Genomic DNA, 17191 nt, shown 5'->3' with positions numbered 1-17191 from the left:
GACAATCCAATGATCAGCATGAGCATCGATCTACGCAATTGGGATAAGATGAGATGTGTCAACCCAGTCAGCGAGCCTGACCACCCGATCCCGTTCCCCTGACAAGCATGGGTTGCTGAAGACCAATTCTAACCCGGATCTTCACGGGTCTCTGTCTGGAAAACATCTGCACAGACACCGCAGAACCAAGACTTTTATGTTGTTGTTTTTTCAGGTACGATACCAGTTTTCGGGGTATGAATCTGATTTTACAGTACCACACAGCCTCCTAAACATTAACTTGAAATTGAATATTGACCTTGTTTTTGACCTTTACACGCTGGCCATGCCTTAATCACAGGCAAATTGTAGCAAAAGGTTGGCGACGTGTTTCCCCCGGTTCGGTTCGAAAAATATATTTAATATCAAAATAAAATATCGCCATTATCAAAGGTAGACACTCATTTCCTCACAGAGTCGTGCTCTCAGATTTCCAGCCTCATATTAAATAATTACTCACGTACAATATATTTAATTCAACATTTTAAGCGCAAATTGTGGCATGTCAAATCGTTCTTCGCCTCCATTACCCATCTCAGCTTCCGGTTCAACGGAGTGAAGGAACAAGAATAAGCTGAAATTATAGAGAAATATAGTATTGCATAATTTTACCGTTAAACTGTTGGGATTATTTTTCTTTTCTGCCGTCATTATTTTTAGAATTTTCGTAACATTTATTCTAAAAAAAACCCGGCCTAACGGGTAAATGAAAGCATATTTAAATTTAACTCCCCTGTTCCTTCACTCCGTTGAATCTATCATTTAAATATTGACACAGTTCACTATTTGTTACGAGGGAGGAGAGCAGAGGAAGGGACAGCCAGGTGTGCGAGAACGGATGGAGACGGCACAGCACAGGTTAATGAATAAATATCTTTGTCTGTGAACGTGCTTCTCTAACACCTGGCTGTCCCTTTCTCTGCACTCCTCCCTCGTAACAAACAGTGAACTGTGTCAATATTTTAATGATAGTTTGTTAAACAACTTTATTATATTTAGGACAAACATTCTGCAAAAACCTCACAGAGTGGGTATGATGTTTTGATTATGATCAGCGTTTCATTGAGTATGTTATGTTTAATAGTTTTCGAGTTAGATTGCAATTCATCGGTCCGCTTTTGAGCCAAATGGACTGTAGAAAAGAACTTTTTTTCCACATATTGAATACATTTGGTAGCGGTTAAATCAACCTCTTTCCGGGATGCGGTTCGTCATGAGAGTGAATCAATTCTGCTAGGGAATAAAGACAGGTAGGCAGTTATATGTCATCAGAGTGTCAAGGTCTCCAGATAAAAGTGCTCACTGACATACAAATGTTAAAGTACGTCCTTTCTTCTTCAAGATGAGTCTCGATAAAAATTAAAAGCAACTGATTACCAATCGAGCGACTATGGAAGGCTGTAGATACAATCTCCTGGCAGTCTCATACTAAAATACGTTAAAGCGTGTACTTGTTGTTACCGTGCCTGTGCTAGGAATTGGAGGGGTAAGAATGGTCGGCTGGCTACCGTTAACTGTGGATGGTGTCGCAGTGTAGCAGCATTGTAAATCCAGCGTATGTCTGGACTGTTACAAGCAGTCATTCACACGCACACACACGCACGTCACTATAGTGATATTCTTAAACGCGACGTTAATGTCCTAGCACGTCATCGTTGATATCTCGAATAATAAGGAAGGGGTGAACGAATTTGGCTTAATGTAGCTTTGAACAGTATTTCAGTTATATCACGGTGTGTCTGCTTTTTGAAGGAGGAATGCCCGAATTGATATCTTTGACGTTTGCTCATTTGGTGAAACATATGAGAACGTGTATGGTGCTGAAGTGTGATATACGTGACCCGGGATTCGAACCCACTCCATAGGTTTCTGGCGCTGTTTTGATCAGTGACATGTGGCGCAAAAGACGTCTTGACCCCCTGGGCTTCTCGATAAAAATGGGGGTGAGGGTAGAGGTTGGAGGGTTTGGATGTGTTAATACCGCTTATAATGCACCAGACATTATGTTACTTATTTATAGGTAAATACCAAAGGATCACGACATACATATTTTGTTTTAAGGAGAAATAAAATACATAAACAACATTCGTCCATGTAGCTACATTTATCAATTACATTAAACAAGGCCTGATATTGGTTAATTCTTCGATGCTCATTCTGTTGATCATTGGATTGTCAGGTCCATACTTGAATATTTATATACAGACCGCCGTCATAAAGCTGGAATATTGCTGAGTGTGGCGTTAAACAACAAACAAACAAACTCAAATATTGGTGAATGCCCCTTTAATGGTTTAATCAATGTCGATAGAAACAGCACGGCGCGCATGTTAGAGCGAGCTGATGGCGGCTCAACCTCGGGGAAATACACGGCCTTGACCTTGTAGTAGACAAGGACGCAGGCTTGACAGTATGACAACCGTCTTCGTCAAAGGCGGGAGGATATTGTCTGTTCTTCGTTCAGCATACTGTCGTCCGGGGAAGATGAGCGTTCACCAGATTGCCGAGACAGGTTACTTGAAGGTAACACTATACAGCATTCGGCTGACACGCTGTTATAATGAGATATCAATTCACATGCTGAATGGCGATCGGAGTCATTCGACATTTTCCGGTTAAAATTTAAAGGCGGGGTGATCACGTGTTTAGTGAACGCGACTTACAGTGCAAGGTAAGCCATGTATAGAGGGCGTTACTGCTAGACTTGCCGCAGGTTTATTTAGATTTGAAAACGTGCATATTTTATTTATCTTGTATGGAATGTCGGAGTGTTTACATACAATTTTAACTATCTGAAAACTGATTATCATGCCACAACACAACGGAGTCCTGGGGTGGCCCAGTGGTTTAAAACGTTGGCTCGTCACACTAGAAACCCGGTTTGATTCCCAACTATGAGTGAAACCAATTTAGTATGGTTGCCACAGTGGTGTTATTTTGGAATATGGAATAGGCAGGTCTTTGTTACAAAGTGCACTGATAAAACGCTTAACAAATTCAATTGTGCGTATTATTAATGCGGTAGCCTAATGGTTAAAGCGTTCGCTCATCACACCGAAGCCCCGGGTTTGATTCCATACATTAGTACAATGTGTGAAGCTCATTTCTTGTGTCCCCCCGCCGTGATATTGCTGAATAAAGCGGCGTCACACTTAACTTATTATCAATAGTGTGTTCAACAGGAAAAGCAAAACTTAAATATATTTAGATGTTTCTCGGAATGGCTCCCCACAATTTGATGAGAGACATTTCTATACTGTGCAAGTCAGGTCTTCGGGGCCATTTTATCATTGTAGTCACTAGTGTTGGGAATTGGCGTAAATCTCATAATTGATGATTTGTTCATTACAACCGATTAATCATCGAAAATAATTGGTTAGCGTCATTTATCAAATTTTCCTGGTTATGTTTGTTAATGCACAAAAAATAAAGAAAGAAGCATGTAGTTCTCTCGGGTTTTTTTTCGCAAATTTCACAAAATGCATTTGCAAATTTCACATCTTTAAAGGATGACTAGTGTGTTAGAAACATGCATTTCCTGGAGTTGTTAAGATAAACTTAATCATGACTTGGAACGAGCTTGTAGTGCTAATGCAATGTCGAGACAAAATCAACCTTTTGAAAAATATTGTTATTGCAAACAAGTGGTCCAAAATTGTTTGTGTTCGATTATGAGAAAACATGATCGATTTGTCATTGCGACCAATCTTCGATTATTTCAATTAATCGGACCACCACTAGTAGTCACTTAAATACTGTTTGTCTAAAGTTAATTACCAGTTAGCCTATCGTAACCTGTCACTTCCTAAATTTCAAGCCAGAAATAACATAGCAGTTACATGAAGTTTTAGAAAACGAATGACAGAAACACTGAATGAATATAAACAATGTTGACAAACGTTTTAAGATATTTTCCCTTATGAAAATGTACAAAGCTCACACTTCGATGCCAAAGACAAAAACATGCATTTTAGAACCATAGGAACACGACATTCATTACCCAAAACTGACTTCATTTAGCTTTTAATAAGCCGGTATGAGGGATGCGTCAAAAGTCAGCCATCGACATTCGACTTACAAGATACTGCTCTTCAAACTTGCGGATCTCATCGGCCTTGACCTTTAATAAGATATGGCGAGGAGGACATGAGCGTGTTGGCGAAGGGATTCACAGTATTTTCTGTATGTCGTTCAAGAAGCTATCGTCTCATCGGAATGAGTGTTCACAACGTTGCAGAGGCTGGGTTTCAGAAGGTAAGGGCATATTCCCTTTCTGTTCATATTCAAGATGAAACGCTATAGTCGTTTGATAAAAGTAACACAGAGATTGTGGATTGATATGAGGAAATATGACGTTTCTTGCCTGAACATGCATTCGGTATTTTTTTATATACATTCGTGTGGAGTCCCGATAACAATAGATGCCACCCCATGATCATGAGACAGAGCACAGTAGATTTAGCTTCATGCTGAACAATGTGTGACCTGGTTGAGTGTGCTCCAACCTACATACCAACTACTTTTATCATTCTGTTGTTGTGCTTGACCCAGATTTGGTTATCTACATAATTGTGATAAAGCTGGTATCTTACCGACGGCGGCATTGAACAACATTCACTCAAAATGTGAAAACAACTGAACCTAGAGTTATCATTAACTTAAAGGGGTGGTATTATAGCCGCGTGGTTAAAGCGTTTACTTGCCGCTTTGAAGACCCAGGTTCGATTCCTCGGATACGAGTTTCCTACCCTGGGAAGCTGTAATCGCTCAGATTTCATTCACACACATCAATGTACGTTCGTTTTTATTTTGGACTTCAAAATTGTGTCTTATGTCAATTTAAAGGAAAACAACCTTGTCATTTAATTATCGTTACAACGTAGCGTATCCTTTGTACTCTTCTAACACATTTTCTTCTTAGGGATCTCATTATAACGCCAACAGACCTTCTTATAGCGAGGAGGCCGTGACCCTCATTGCAAGCACAGTCTCTGGGATACAAACACAAGACGCAGGTGAGTATTTTTCGCAATCGCTACTGACTCACAGCCGCAATTCGTTGTGCACAGTTGCGTCCTTGTTCGTGCCAGGATCAACTGATTTGGTTTCGAGTTCTCGACAGTCGTGAATGTGATCCGTAAAATTCAATCGTCTACAACCTACGCCAGGCATTAAGGTTACAGCTGAAATTGTGTCGTAAAGATATAAACTCACACACTTACGTTAATGTAAATAAGGGCATCATGAAAGGTGCACGATTTTATGAAATACGTTATCATCCTAGGCCATTCGTATAAGTTTGTTTCACATAAGCTTAGCATCAGAAGGATCTATTGGCCGACAGAAAACTATCCAAAAAATATTAAACACCACTTTTCTCTGTAGTTGAGTGTTTCTGCATAAATGGATCATAACTTGAAGCCATGTTTCCAAACGGTCCAACGTTATACATCAAGAGGTTTAAGGTAACACCTGTTATCAGGATTATGCTGAAGGGCGGTGGGTTAGCCTAATGGTTAAAGCGTCTGCTCTCCACACCGATCCGGGTTTGATTCCCCACATGGGTTCAATGTGTCAAGCCCATTTCTGGTGTCCCCCGCCGTGATGTTGCTCGACGTACAGTCAATGTAGTTGTGAAAGGTGTCAATGTGTTTAACGTCTTCAGAAGAAACTAAGCCAGAAACTACCGAAGGTTTGTTTTGTGTTTTAATGAACGTTAACGTTTTTTGACATTAAATTATCCCAACAAAATAGATTTGATATATACTATTCACACTTTGCTAAGGATCAAATCATGGATTCAACAGAAAACTATGATGTGGGGTCAAATTGGATATAAGTATCTAAGCTTATTGTAAGCATGGATGCTAGGTTTGAGTGTGTCATTTTATCTTGTGGATCCCATACCTGCTATTGACAGGTGTTGTGTACTTGTCAATGACTCGTTCCTTGATTTGCAAAATGGTTGATTGGTGCCATGAAAACCATTTTTATGGTTACTCACGTATCAAGTGCATACGGTTAGATTAACGTGAATGTTTGCCTAAAGAGGAGTTACCATGCTATTATTTATCCAGTTTTAAATGGATGCAATTTCAAATTATGAATCTGCGTTTAAGTAAAGTTGTGAATTTTGTGATCCTTAGCAAAGTGTGAGTAGTATATTATGTCACTGGACAGCAATTTGTCAAGACCTACCTCTTGCAACAGCTTGCACTGCCGTTGAGAAGCCTGGTGTTTAATAGTTCGATCTTCACGCTGATTTCGATTCTAACCAACGGTACGGTGTTCATGGCCTATTGTGTGTTTTTCTCGACATACTGTGACAAGTATATTATTGTGTAAATATACTCACTCACTTGATAATTTGAAGAATTTTCATCAACATTTTACTTTAAACGCCCATTGGAATTTGGCATCGACGTTTTACACATACTTGCTTTCATCCTAACTAGACTTCCCGTTACCTGGCAACAGAGCCATCTGCAGGGTTTCTCCCGGTTCTTCAGGAGAGTTGCCCGGATGTAGAGACACGCATGTGCGCAGCTAACTCTATACCGTTAGCCGACAGTGTGGTCAAGGTGAGAACGGCGTTCATATCGGGCTAGGAAACTTCCAACAATATTGTTGTGTCTTCTCTTCTGGGCTTTCAGTTCGACTCATTCTTATCTTTAATGTCATTATGTTCGCTCGCATCACCGAATATTCCTCATATGCGTGCCATGTATGAAGCCCATTTCTTGTCTTTAGACTCCAATATTGTTGTACATAGTGTTGCTGAAATTAGCAGAAAACCACAACTCACACTCTCAATCAGTGAATTCAACCTTCGAAGTTGTAGGAAGATAAAATTGGTTTATTTATTCACGTCAAGGTAATGTTAAATCAACATTCTTTATGAAGTTAAACATTTCCATACAGGCTGTGGTCTGTGCCCAGAGTTTCCACTGGTTTCCATACAGTCATGTCCTGGATGAAATACGGCGGGTGATGGTGGATGGAGGGAAGCTAAGTGAGTACCCTATCTTCATTTTCACTGTGAGAAAGAAACATGTGGTGCGCAATATTGCAGTGGTAAAGCGTCTGCCTATCACGCTGAAGGCCTGAGTTCGATCCCCGGTGGAGGCACCTAGGTTCGGGTCCCGAGGTGGGCACATTTGCGTAGTATCCTTGGACATGTTCCACATTGTCTCAGTTCACCCAGCTGTTAAATGGGTATGGATGTGCTGGCAGTGTGAGTGTTTAGTTCATTGCGTCTAACAGGCAGCATGGTTGTATGATCCCCAGGGAGTTGAAAAGGTATCGGAAAGTACGATAGTGTCCTATGACCGGGGATAGTAATGTACGTAGTGCTGTGAGCTGGCAATGTGCATGGATACGAGCGCCTTAAAAGGGGACTACGGTTCGACGGTGCACTCAGCAATAATCCAGCTGTATCACGGAGATTTGTACATATTAGGATCTGGACCAAACAATGCAGTGATTTACATCGCGAGCATTTATGGTTTCAATGACTTGCAGCAACAAATTCAGAAACAGACTTAGCTTCCCATTTTCTTAGCTGTTCCGTCTCGTGGAAATCAGTGTAATATTTTCCTCACAACCGAGGTAAGTTTATATCGACAAAATCATCTAGCATAGTATCCTTAAAGGTATCATGTCGATGCTCATGGTGTTGATCACTGGATTGTCTGTTCCAGACTCGATTGTTTACAGATAGCCGCCTCATAGCTGGGACATTGCTGATCGCAGCATTAAACAACAGACTCAACCAATAAAAGTATCATGATTCTGGGCGACAGAGCAATCGTATCGAGAATGATACAACTCTGCATTCGTAATGTACACATGACAGTAGGGGCAGTGGGGTAGCCCAGTGGTTTAAGCGTTCGCTCGTCACGCCCAAAACCCGGGTTCGATTCCCCACATGGGTACAATGTGTGAAGCCCATTTCTGGTGTCCCTCGCCGTGATATTGCTGGAATATTGCTAAAAGCGGCGTAAAGCTAAACTCACTCACTCGCTCACACATCGCAGTAGGAGGATCTGGTGACGCGTAGGCTGTCTGCGCATCATGCCTCGAAACTGAATTCTTTCATGTTGTCTTCAGTACTGATCTGGAACAAGAAAGACTGGTCGGTGCCGTGGGTAAATGAAATACAAAGCTACATCATGAAACAAGATGATACAAGGCCCGTTCATAATGTTGGCGGATATCTTGCCTGGAGGGAAGTATTCCAAGATTACACCGGTTTCAAAGACGAAAAAAATACGTCAAACTACCAGGAGTTGAGTTTAAGGTGAATTAACAGTAAATCATAGATCATACGGCAAGATTCAAGCCATTTTGCCCCAGAACAACATATCGAGCAGAAAGAAATTTACAGTTATCAGTGGATATAAATAAATCCAGTCAAAACCCGTACCTCATCTGGTGTCCCTCAGGGCGCTGTGCTTGGTCCCTTATTATTTTAACTATTCACAAAAGTATCAGATATTTCATATGCTGTAGTTTCCTGACGATAAATCCCTCTGTATTATTGTGCATGATCCTCAGTCCACGTATTAAGTATTCCATTTTAGACCAAAGATACATATCTGGGAAAGGGAAATTAATAGATCAGGATATATTTTATTCTATACAGCTCAACTTGAATTCCAGAACTCTTTATAAACATTCTCGTTACAACTGTTCATGCCATTAAATGTCTTTTGCAAGCATCATAGTATAATGGCATATGGATTGCGAAAAGATATAATGTTACAACTGTAGATACCTTTATCTGTGAGTGTATACCCCCTCCATTTGAGCAAGTATTGATTTTTGGTGAGGCGGTGGGGTGACCTTATAGTTTAGGCGTGAAGACCCGGGCTCGATTCCCCATATAGGTACAATTTTTGAAGCCCATTTCTGGTGTCCCCCGCCGTGATACTGCTGGAATATTTCTTAAAGCGGGGTAAGACCATACTAACTCACTTTGATTTTTGATACCAGATTTGACATGATTGCCTGTAATATTAACAACCCATAAATATACACACACATTTCACGTGAGAGACCTGGTGGCAAATTCGTCATTTCTTTGAATTCTTTGTCTTTCATATCCCTCTTTTAACTTTGATGTCAAGTTTATACATTTCGTTGCCAGGGTAACCAGGATTTCGTGGTGGATCACATATCGTCTATTAGTGTACTGGCGGGTCTCACTAGCGAGCGCTCCCAACAAGCTCTGGGTGACATCCGGGCTATCCTTCAGAAACACCCGGAAACAAGGGACAACGATTCTATTCAGATTCCATTCACCACTGAAATCTACATCTACACTTGTCATAAGACGGCCTAGCTGCACATGATTTGGTACTGTTATCTTGTATCTTTCAGTGTCATTTTAAACCCTTGATGTAAGTGTTTTGGTAAGGATTACCAGAAGACATGTTATTTTCATTAATTAGTGTTATTTGAAACTCCAGATACACGTGTTTGCGTAACGAGCACTGTACAGCAAGACATGGCATTTCTATTAATTGGCGTCAATCACCACTGCTATCTACATCTGTACGTGTCCTTTGCAACACGAAATGCACGCGTTTGGGTAACGAGCACTGTACTAGCAAGACATGTCATTTTTATTAATTAGCGTCACTCATCACTGCAATCTACATGTGTCTTAAGAAGTACCATGGCCAGTAACACGTGGTTTTGGTTGAGGCTGCTGAGTGAGCAGTGACTTACATTGAAATACACATGATTTTATTGATCGGTATCTGAACCAGACACGACTATCCCTTCGTACATATAAAATAGCCCCGTTTAGGCTACCTACATTTACGTTTTTGAAGATAAACAAATGTTTGAAAAATACATTCAAGTTGTAAAAGCGTTGCTAGTCTATTTATTGAAATGTGACCTCACACAAATAAAATATATTCATCATGCAGATGACTCTTTTGTATCATGTTTTGAAATCACGACGGCCGAAGGTTCATGATCAAACGAACTTATGGCGCGGGGTGCTGTTCGCCGCCTGTCCTTAAACTTTATTTTTTTCTCCGACCCGACTGATTTTGACGGTTGTAAGAAATATCTGGCATTACCATGAAACTTAAGTTTGTTAACGACCTGAAAATGAGATAAAACCAAACTTGGTAATGGTTGAAATTGCGAAACATAATTTGATGAATTCCGCTACAGTGGCATTCTTACAGTAGTGACTGACTGACTGAGTTTAGTTTTACGCCTCTTTTAGCAATATTCCAGCAATATCACGGCGGGGGACACCAGAAATAGGCTTAACACATTGTGCCCATGTGGGGAATCGAACCCGGGTCTTCGGCGTGACGAGCCAACGCTTTAACCACTAGGCTACCCCACCGCCCCCTTACAGTAGTGGCAAACATGTTTTAATTGCTGTTACACATCACGAGAACCTTAAGGGTGAGTGCGTTGGGTGATTAGAGATATTTACTCACAAGGGAAGACATCCACTGTAAGTCCAGTCGTCGCGGGACGGTGGGGTAGCCTAGTGGTTAAAGTGTTCGCTCGTCACGCTGAACACCCGGGTTCGATTTTCATGGGTACAATGTGTGAAGGTCAAAACCGGTGTATCCTGTCGTGATATTGCTGGAATATTGCTCTAAGCTGAAAATGAGGCTGGTTTGTAATAGGGGTGGGTATTGCAGAGAATTTTCATATTGCGATATATTGCGATGCGGAAGCATATATTGCGATATGTATTGCGATATATTTCAAGGATTATTTATTTAACAAAAACTACTTATAATCGAGTTAATGCTTGATTATAAGCAAAAACAAAATCACTATGATCGATTAACCGTTTATAAATACTTTTAATCATGACATAATATAAATGGCATTAACATTTGGCACTAATGAAACAGGGAAAAGAACAATTCAAAAAACGGAAATACCCGAAGATTTCCGAGTGTTACGAAGTTTTCCGAATGCATGTCAAAATACCGGTGTTCCATCAGCGTATCGCAATACGTATCGTTTTCATGTCTGAACTGGTAAATACCGGTAAGCCGGTTATATTGCGCAGCCCTAGTTTGTAACTTGAATTCTGATTGGTCCGTCAGACAGATTACACCAGCAAATCAAACTGGCTGTGAAAAGCAAGGGCAGGTAATCTGAAATCGCCAGAGCTGCAGGAATAGTTTCTGGTTTGTGTGATTTAGGGATAGGTATGTCCTTGGATACATTAATGATGAAGTAATGTTATTGTTTGTGTTTTATTTGACTTCATTTGTTAAACATACTGACAATTAAAACTAAATGTCTTAGATCGTAAATGTAATTGTGACTGTTCAATTTACGTCCGCTTTGAACTGTTGTATAATTTCTGTCATCACGACGCGTCTTGTCGTACGAGGCGACACGTACGACGTGCGTATGCCAATTGCGTAGATTCACGCTCATGATGGCAATCACGAGATTGTCTGATCCAGATTATAAATAGACCAGTGTCACATAGCTGAAATTTTGTTGAGTGACTGTGTGACATTAAAGAACTTTACAAACATGAAAGAATATGTGATGATGGTAACCAACATGTATATGATGAAATCATCTAAAACGATGAAGTAACTGATTAAGTAGAACCAGTACAAGAACAGGCCCCGATTTCTCGAAACAAACTTAAGTCTCAGTTTCGACTTAAGTTAGAGTGTTTGCTCAAATTTGAGAAAATGCATTTCCCAGAATGAACTAAAATCGATATTAAACTCAAACATAGTAGACAATTTGAGTTTGGTGGATAGATTACTTAAGTTGTTTGGGCTTTTTTATTCAAAAAAATGCAGTTGAGTTAAACATTCATCTGTTTCAAATTGTCCAACTCAGTTTGAAATTTGAGTAAAAACTTAAGTTTGTTTCGAGAAATCGGGGCCTGATGTTAAATGTTGTAGGCACATTGGGTTATTGATACATGTATGAGAAATTCATGCGTTTCAAATTCTCTCTACAATTATTGTCAGTGACAGTTTAGTTTATTTCATTATTTTTAGCTATATGTATAATGAAACCCCCAAATTTATAAACTGAGTTGGACATTGTCACAATTGTGAAAGGAAAACCCTGAAGGGTCGCCCGGGGAGGTAACTGCATGAGAGGAAAGACACAAAATTGATGTGGAGCCATTGACAGAGCGGGAGACAGTTAAACACTGTGCGTGTGGAATTATGTCTAGTCTGTACTTCGCCTACGAGTGACGAGTGGGCGATTAAGGCTAGGATTTTGTCAAATTGTGCACTTTGGGTTAAAAGCACCAAACTTGGCTCACTGATACATCCAACAATTCTAAACATTTCTGGATATGGATCCACCTCAGCAGTGCCCTCTGGTGGCAGAAAATCAAAGATGGCCGCCAATTTGACTGTCACCCTACTGGCTTCCTATCAACTTATTCGATCTCTTATACAAGCGTTGTACATCAACCTCATTTGTTGTAAAAACAACTCATTCCCTATCTACTGTAATAACAACTCATGTATATATTCTCTCAATTTTTTACTCATGTATCACTTGCTTGACCATGACATTAGAATCTATGTCGAAACGTCGCCTCCACAGAATAAAAGAAGTTGTATATCCATAATAATTGTCATTATTCTTCGAGATTCAGTATGTAAATAACTGCATAGTAGACAAAAACAGAGTGCAGGTGTTAATCAGGAGATGAATTGAAACCAATATTGTTCATATTGTCTTAAACCTGTTTGTATTGATTAAACACATTTTCTGAAAACTACTTTAATTGTATATTTAATTGTAATGTTGCCGTGTTGATGCCTAGCATCCGGGTTTTGTTGTTGTTTATTAGGGCGACCACTACGATGCCAACCGGCCGACATACACCTTGGAGACTATTGACCTCATTGCAAGGGAGTTAACTCAAGTTGAAAATATCAAAAATACCAAAGGTACATGTGTATCAATTTCAACAAATACCTGGCTGAAGTAACTGACGATAGTCCAGATTAGATTAATATGTATGACGTTCAGGGCTTGTTTTTGAAACAACGGTAATTTGTCTTAAGGTATTACAAACTCCTACGGTGACCAGAAATACTGGCAGCTCTAAAAAATAATATACTGGATGTGCAAAATGTTTAATTTGTCTCTTTTTATATAAATGCCGTCTCAAATAAATAATCCAGCCATCCCTGATCCAGAAAATGGTCAGTCTCTGTAGATCCGGTTGAGTTAGTGAGGCAGTCACGTAGCTGGAATACTTCTGGATTTGGTGTTATTCAGTAAGAAACAAACACACATTCAAACAAACCAAATATGTTCTGTGTTTCTAGGGATACAGTATGAAGTGCTTGAGCTTGGTGCCGGAACTGGGATCTTCACGAGAAAAATATTTGAAAAACTGCCGCAGGTGAGTGAGTGAGGCTGAACGCCGGTTTTAGCCTGTATGACAAGCAATGACATTAAATCAAAACAATGTATGCTATTAGTACTAACACTAATAAATTTTCAGAGCAGGCATGTTTTGTGTGGTGAGAAAATGACCAGATATAGATATTACGCCAGTTTTCTTTGATTGTACAGGGCACCCGTTACCTAGCAACAGAGCCATCGGATTCTTTCCTCGAGACACTCAAAGGTTTGTCTCCGAACCTTGATGCCAAGAATTGCGCGGCAGACAGTATACCACTGCCGGACAACTCAGTGAAGGTAAATATGTAAACCGTTAATTGACTGACTGACTGACTGACTGAGTTTAGTTTTACGCCGCTTTTAGCAATATTCCAGCAATATCACGGCGGGGGACACCAGAAATGGGCTTAACACATTGTGCCCCTTTTGGGAATCGAACCCGGGTCTTCGGCCGTTAATTGAATTAGAGATAGGTTAATATGTCTTGTGTGTATCTGTACGGTTTTTTTTCAATTCCAGGCGGTTCTATGTGCCCAGTGCTTTCATTGGTTCTCCACCAAAGCGGCTCTCGATGAGATGAGGAGAGTCATGGTGGATCAAGGGAAACTCGGTATGTCATTAAGAATCTTTTGGGGTTAATTGTCTTGGCAAATGGCAGTGCCAGATTATGAAACCACTTTGGTGTATGCCAAAGTAGAACTATTTATTGCTTTCATTGTACAGTGCATGGGGAGGGTCAAACCCATGTTTTATGATGAATAATTATGAAGAAGACATGGTATAGTTCAGTGTAGATAGTTTTGGAGGGTTTGGACCCCGCGTCACATTCAAAGCTCAGAACTCCATTGCGATTACGGATAAGTATACAGTACAGCCTCCTATTCGCAAGACAACTAAAAGGCGTGATTGCGTTTAGCTTTAGGCCGTGTTCAGCAATATTCCTGCAATATCACAGAGATGGAAGCCGTACTGGTCATGTTGCACCCTTGTGAGACGACCTTGTGGTCTACTGGATAAAGCGTTTCACCAGATAGCGGAGGGTCGTCGGTTCGATGCCCAGCAGTGTCATACCAATAGATGGCCCGTGTTGTTACACTACGTAGCGCCCGGAACTAAGGCGACTGAAGAATGATATGTCGGCTCGGAGCCAGTATACTGCTGAGTAGTGTACCCATGTTTAACTGCAGAATGGTATTTTTACTACGGGTTTACGTTTGGGCATAATTCCGTGGTGTATTAGTTTCCTGTATATGTTGTCCATTTCTGCATAACATGCAACCATTCTGGTGAATTGGGGTTTTCAGGGTCCAACCTCAATTATTTTACCATTATTTAGCAAAACACATCTATTTATAATCCATTTTTAACCCATCTCCTAACGTAGTTATTTAACTTTCATACAGATCTGTACAACGTTACAGTGCGTCGATTATCAAGGAACAGGGCGGTGGGATAGCCTTGTGGTTAAAGCGTTCGCTCGTCACCTCGAATACCCGGGTTCGATTCCCAACATGGGTACAATATGTGAAGCCCATTTCTTGTGTCCCCCCGCCGGGATGTTGCTGGAATATTGCTAACGTGAAAGCATCATATAAACATACTCACTCACTCACTCACTCACTCACTACCAATCAATGCATGCATACCGATTGTGTTGTTATTGTACAGTGTTGGTATGGAACATGCGGGACGTCTCAGTGCCGTGGGTGAAGCAGATTGAGGGGATTTTGGCCACAGCTGCCGGAGAGGGAGCGGACAAGCTGCCCACGACCTTCAACTGGAGGAAGGTCTTCCAGGGGTATTCCGGTTTCAGGAACGAGGCTCATCAGCAAAAAGAAGGAACTCCGTTAGAGGTGAGCTCTTACTCATGTAACTAACAGCAAGACTTATCCGTTTCTTCTCCTTTAGAGTGTAACATCTCTCTTCTAAATATGAAATATGATTAACGTTTTTTCATAATCCAAATAACGTGTTAGTTCGAGTTCAAATATTTATTTATGAAAGAAACATATTCACGTTATAAAGAAAAGCTGAAACAAATGTTTTGTGTTTGCGTCCGGATCGCGATGATCGCCAGGATATGCTCATCTTGAGTTCGAATCCCAGATTCAGCACGATGACGAAACAAGCCCCATGTGCTTGTTCAAATAAACATCCACGACCTCTGGTACTTAAGGATTAGCTCCCACATTTAAACGATATCCGAGATATCACTTATATTAAGTTAAAAGTTTAACCATTAGTTTAGGATTCGACAACACAGCTAATTCAAATGACGAAAATGGCGGAAGTTCAAATGAGGCATATACTGAAATTTCCTTGCATTGAATCGAGTAGAAAATATACATTTCTGTCCTTCTCGGGGTCAACAAATGGCTGAACCTGCAATTCAGTCAATATGGGGAGTTGTGGCCCTTTGACGTGCCTGGAACTTGTGATCGTGCTCTGATGATATTTCGTAGGTTGTCAACCCCACACACGTGTTCGCGGGTCCTCTTGCGCTGAGTTGAAAGACCTGCTTAAAAAGGCCCTAATGTACCCCAACCAACTGCCCTCTTCCGACATGTTTGTTTGTCCATACGTCCGCCGGGCGGTGGGGTAGCCTAGTGGTTGAAGCGCTCGTTCGTCACGCCAAAGACCCGGGTTCGATTCCCCACATAGGTACAATGCGTGAAGCCCATTTCTGGTGTCCCCCGCCATGATATTGCTGAAATATTGCTAAAAGCGGCGAAAACTCACCCACTCACTCTTCGTCCGTCGTATCACCTCTTGTACAGATAGGTGTACACAGATACCCCAGTTGCCTTGCAGAGTTGCGTCCCTTTAAACCACACAGTCAAGGCACAATCTGGTCGTGTTTTCTAATTCTAGACGTGTGCAATTAATGGTCTCTCTTTATTGCACAATACCAATACTAAGCTGTACTGTGTCCCTTTGTTACAGGGAACAGTGGAGGCAATCCGCAACTATTACTCAACATTCAGTATGATATGCGCCCTGGAGGAAGAGGAACAACGCCAGACTCTCGCCAAAATCCGTGACATCCTGGAACAGAACGTTGCTGGGAAGGATATCGGGAAGTACCCCTTTAACACCGAGATTTTCACGTACATCTGCAACAAGTCGTAATGACAGCATGCGGAATGATTGAATGAGGCATACACCGTAGTGACAGCTTTCAATGACAATTATACAGACGATGAATTATTAATGTTCTGGTTGACAACAAGAGTTTGACGTTAATTTATGAAGCTGCCTGTCGAATATATTGAATGACTTAAATGAAGCATATATTCTGTTCATACTTTGGTAAGGATCACCACTTCAAAAGCTTGGTTGGCGACACGAAGTAATGACGTCCCAGTGTGTAGTAGAACGCTGTCGACCACCCGCATATTGCTGGGCAGCAGATCCAAACGCCTGAAGCGGGGTCGATTCCATGCCCTGCTAACACTTTGGGTGACACCTAAAACGTTTTCAGCGTGTTGATCCTGTTCCAACCATCTGCTTAATTCTTCAGTCGCCAAACGACGTCTTTGACAGTGAGGGGACAGGTTTACATTCATTTGATGCATTCCTTACAACGTTGTTGTGCTCTTTGATAAGTATATGCATGTGTAAGCATCGAGACACCCGATATTCAAGCATCTAACCCACACGATTTCAAGCCTCTTTCCGTTCATCATGAAACGTAGGTCCTATAGAGGTTATCCAGTGACTGCGTATCGGCACATTTTAATCTGTATTTGTT

The 17191-nt window shown here is 40.9% G+C and overlaps 1 protein-coding gene across 1 annotated transcript; it reads left to right on the top strand.

The window, feature by feature from the left end:
* The first annotated feature begins 2405 nt into the window (after positions 1 to 2405).
* Positions 2406 to 16726, top strand: LOC124258002 (uncharacterized methyltransferase-like C25B8.10). The gene is made up of 7 exons (XM_046692078.1): positions 2406 to 2562; positions 12878 to 12977; positions 13362 to 13438; positions 13612 to 13737; positions 13960 to 14050; positions 15109 to 15293; positions 16384 to 16726. Exons 1-7 carry the CDS (start codon positions 2452 to 2454, stop codon positions 16567 to 16569), a joined length of 876 nt encoding a protein of 291 aa, XP_046548034.1. The 5' UTR covers positions 2406 to 2451; the 3' UTR covers positions 16570 to 16726.
* The last annotated feature ends 465 nt before the right edge of the window (positions 16727 to 17191 follow it).

Source organism: Haliotis rubra, unplaced genomic scaffold (assembly GCF_003918875.1).
Source record: "Haliotis rubra isolate DU_JTF1 unplaced genomic scaffold, ASM391887v1 Scf68, whole genome shotgun sequence".
Lineage (NCBI taxonomy): Eukaryota > Metazoa > Mollusca > Gastropoda > Lepetellida > Haliotidae > Haliotis > Haliotis rubra.
This window is presented reverse-complemented; position numbering and strand designations above follow the sequence as displayed.